This window comes from Octodon degus, unplaced genomic scaffold (assembly GCF_000260255.1).
Source record: "Octodon degus isolate 3935 unplaced genomic scaffold, OctDeg1.0 scaffold00084, whole genome shotgun sequence".
In the NCBI taxonomy this organism is placed as follows: Eukaryota; Metazoa; Chordata; class Mammalia; order Rodentia; family Octodontidae; genus Octodon; species Octodon degus.
The window spans coordinates 11,718,475-11,722,246 of NW_004524660.1; the positions used below are offsets into that span (position 1 = coordinate 11,718,475).

General features: G+C 32.7%; 1 protein-coding gene across 1 annotated transcript in view; it reads right to left on the reverse strand.

Annotated features, from left to right (window-relative positions):
• Positions 1-147: 147 nt before the first annotated feature.
• Positions 148-3,772, reverse strand: part of Agl (amylo-alpha-1, 6-glucosidase, 4-alpha-glucanotransferase) — a 119,000-nt gene continuing 115,375 nt past the window's right edge. The window contains exon 33 of the mRNA XM_023721704.1: positions 148-637. Coding sequence (XP_023577472.1) covers positions 520-637 — 118 coding nt within the window. The 3' untranslated portion in view covers positions 148-519. The remainder of the gene's footprint in view (positions 638-3,772) is intronic.

Below are 3,772 nucleotides of genomic sequence, written 5' to 3' on the forward strand. Positions count from 1 at the left end.
AGAGAGAGAGAACCCTAAGATATTCTATATGTACTGATCCTGAAGATAATACATACCACAATTCAAAGATCCCTTTCCAGTTTTCCTTTTCTCATTTTATTTTCACTTACAAACAAGTTAAAGACTACAGTTTTTCTTTTTATAACTTTGAGATTTCATCACATTAAAGAACATTTATTAAAAAGAAAAACTTCCATTGTTAATTGATAATTTTTCTTTCTGATTAAAACTGTAAGCTATCTTTCTACACTAAAAAAAAGAGAGGGTCAGGACTATAGTTCAATGACACAGCACTTGTCTAGCATGCACAAGGTCCTGGATTTCAGCCATAGTGCTACAACAAACACAAACCAAACCAAACCAAAAACCAACCAATGCTTTGTAATCTTAGTTAATTGGGCACCAGTATCATATAAATGCAATTTTTGCAATGACTTTAGCTTGTACATATGATTTACATTATATTATCACCTGGTATTCCATAAGTTGTTGCATACCTATTAAATATCTATGAATCAACTACAAATCATAAAGTGTTTCAAGAACAGTAGCAATTGACCAGGCTTGTGTCTCACAGCTGAAAGGACAGTACTGGCCATTTTCATTGGTCAATTCTGGAAGACCTTTCCAATGCGACCTGGAAAAAAAAAAAAGGGAGGATGTTGTATAAGACATAGTCTAGGGCTGGGAAGATGGCTCAGTAGGATAAGTGCTTCCTTGGAAAGTGCATGGGCCTGAGTTCAATCCCGTTTCTCAAAAAAAAGACATAGTCCAACACATAGTGATAAAAGAGGCAAGGCCTGGTGATGTTTGCCATGTAGTAATAAAAACAAATCAGTTATAGTCACTTGTTATAGAATACTACACTCGAGATGTACAAATATATAACAAATTTAGATTGGGGCATTATTCTTTGATATTTTGTATTTGGGATTTAAGAGCTTAAAATACAAAGGAATTCCTTTACATATTAAATACACAGATAAAAACAATGGCAAGAAATATATCTATATCGCTATCTGTCTGAATAAATATCCTCTCAAACATAATTTATTCTTTCAGATTAAGTATCTAAGACTCAAATTGTAATTATGTGTGATCTCCATACAAATATAAAGTTTGATAAGTAAATATTAAGAGCTGTAAGTACAAAAAGTGTCAATTTGTCATTTTATTGAATAATGATAAACTTATTTATCACATATTTATGCTCTAATATGTAGTATTTTATATAGACATTCCTCACTTAAGGGCCAGTTATGGTCTCATGACTAGATCACTGAATGAATTAATTGCTAAATGAAGAAATGTAAACTAGGTGCAATATTCAGAACAAAGAAATAGTCAAAGGAGACTCCAACTTGATGACTTCGGTCAGTCTTTTTGATTAACTCATGCAGTGCAGTAATGTTTAACAGAACGTGAAACTCCAGTACTACAGGGTACAGTACCATCAACAAAAATTACCATACTGTATAAACAGGTGTATTGTACAAAAAAAAGACACTGAGGCTCTAGGGGCCGGGAGATAGCTTAGTAGAATAAGCACCTGCCTGGCAAGCACAGGGTCCTGAGTTCAATCCCTTGTACTGCAAAAAAAAAAAAAAAAAAAAAAAAAAAAAAAAAAAAAAAAAAAAAAAAAAAAAAAAAAAAAAAAAAGACACTGAGGCACTATACACAAGTTGTATAGTACCATATTAAAAAACAAAACAAAACACCAATAAGGACAGATTGCAAATCCAAAGCATGCCTTGGTTAAGTCCAAATGGTAGTTAAACAGGCAGGTCATTAAATAAGGAATCTATGTGCTGGGATTTAGCTCAGTGGCGCAGTGCCTGCCTGGCAAGCACAGAGCCCTGGACTGATTCCCAGTTTAAAAAAAAAAAAAAAAAAAAAAAAAAATCAATTAAACAAGGACTATTTGTACCTTTCCTTCATTTAATACTTGTGAAATAGGATCACCATGAGTTTGAGGCCAGCCTGGATGTGAGTTCAAGGCCAGCCTGAACACCACATGGCAAGACCTTGCCTCAGAAAAGACAAAACACAACATCTAAATGTTTATGTACCTAGTAACAATGCTTCAAAATACATAAATAAAAAACACATACAACTGCAGGGAGAAATAGACAATTATAGTAGGAAAATTCAGTACTCTGTCAGTATAGGAATTCATAACAGAAAATCCACAAAAAATTTGGAAATCGCAATTAACCGATTTGACTCAAGTTCTCTAGAACATTCAACTTAAGGATAACAGAGCGCATATTCTAACTGAAAACAGGTAAGTTACCTACACAGAACATATACTGAGCTGTAAAACTAGTACTAAATTTAGAAGAATAAGAGTCACACAAAATATACTCCTTGAACACACAGTGCAATTAAATTTGAAAACAAAAATAGAATTGGAAAATTCTTAAACATTTGAAAAGTAAATAATGCCTTTCTATGCAACCTATGAGTTAAGGGAGAAATCAAAAGAGAAAATAAAAAATTACTTTAAATGAATGAAAATATAGATGCAATACTTAGAATACTGGTCCCTAGTAGTTGGCAGGAAATTTACAGCAATTAAGTGCTATATTACAAAAGAAGAAAGGTCTGTAATCAGAGACCTCAATGCTTTACCTCAAGAATGAGCAAACGAAGAACAAATTATAAAAAACAAAAACAAAAACAAAAACAAAGAACAAATTATATCTAAAGTAAGTACAAGAAAGAAAATAATAAAGAATAGAGTAGAAATTTAAAAACAAAGAGCACTAGAGAAGAATCAGTGAAGCAAAAACTGTTCCTTTAATTAGATTAATAAGATGGTTAAATTTTAATCACACAAATCAGGAAAAAAGAATATCATGTAATGCTAGGAATGAGAAGCTACTGATAATTTAAGAAAGTAGTAACTTTAGATGAAATCATTTCTTGAGCTGTGACAAGCATTTTTAATCTATACTCTCCTTTAATACTGTCAGCAATCAATGAGACAAATTTATTCCCATTTTATAGAAAAATTTCTTTGAGAAAGGTCAAGCAACTTGCTTAAAGCCATATGCAAAGTGGGCAGCAGGGTAGGCTCTGAAACCCAAACTGGACCTAAATTTACATTTGAGGCTACTATAGTATTAAAAGTAGCTACCACAGGGTGACATTATGATGATATGACGGTGATGATGATGTACCAGCGATTGAACTCAGAACCTTGTACTTGCTAGGTAGGCACTTAAACCACTGAGCTATCTTCCTGGCCCTACTATAAGATATAGTAAGGAAAAAATGGAAAGTTAGTTTTGTGGAAACTAAGGAATTTGGGATTCACTCTGAAGACAAAGGAGAATTACTGAATATTTTGTGAACTATATTTCAATAAAATTAATCTGGCTTGGAGGCTTCTCCAGAGAGGATTATAAAACATAAATTAGGAATAGCAATAGAAGAAAGAAGATGCACTGCTATTGAGCAGGATAGAGATAGATCAAGTCTCAGCAATTCATCTCGATGTTTTAGGAGGAATGAAGAAAAATTAAAAGTACCCACGATATCTATGCTTGGAGAACATGAATGATGGTGGTACTATAATGGAATCAGTAAGAAACGAGGACACAGTGACCAAAAAAGTACATCTCACTGAGGTTCATCAGGCAGACAGAAGTTATGAGAGATGAAAATTATCTGAATAAGTAAAGACATGAAGATAGTGGAAATATACAGAAAATTAAGAAAGAGCGAAGATAGCTTTTTATTTTTTAATTTTTTCAAAATCCCCTTTTCT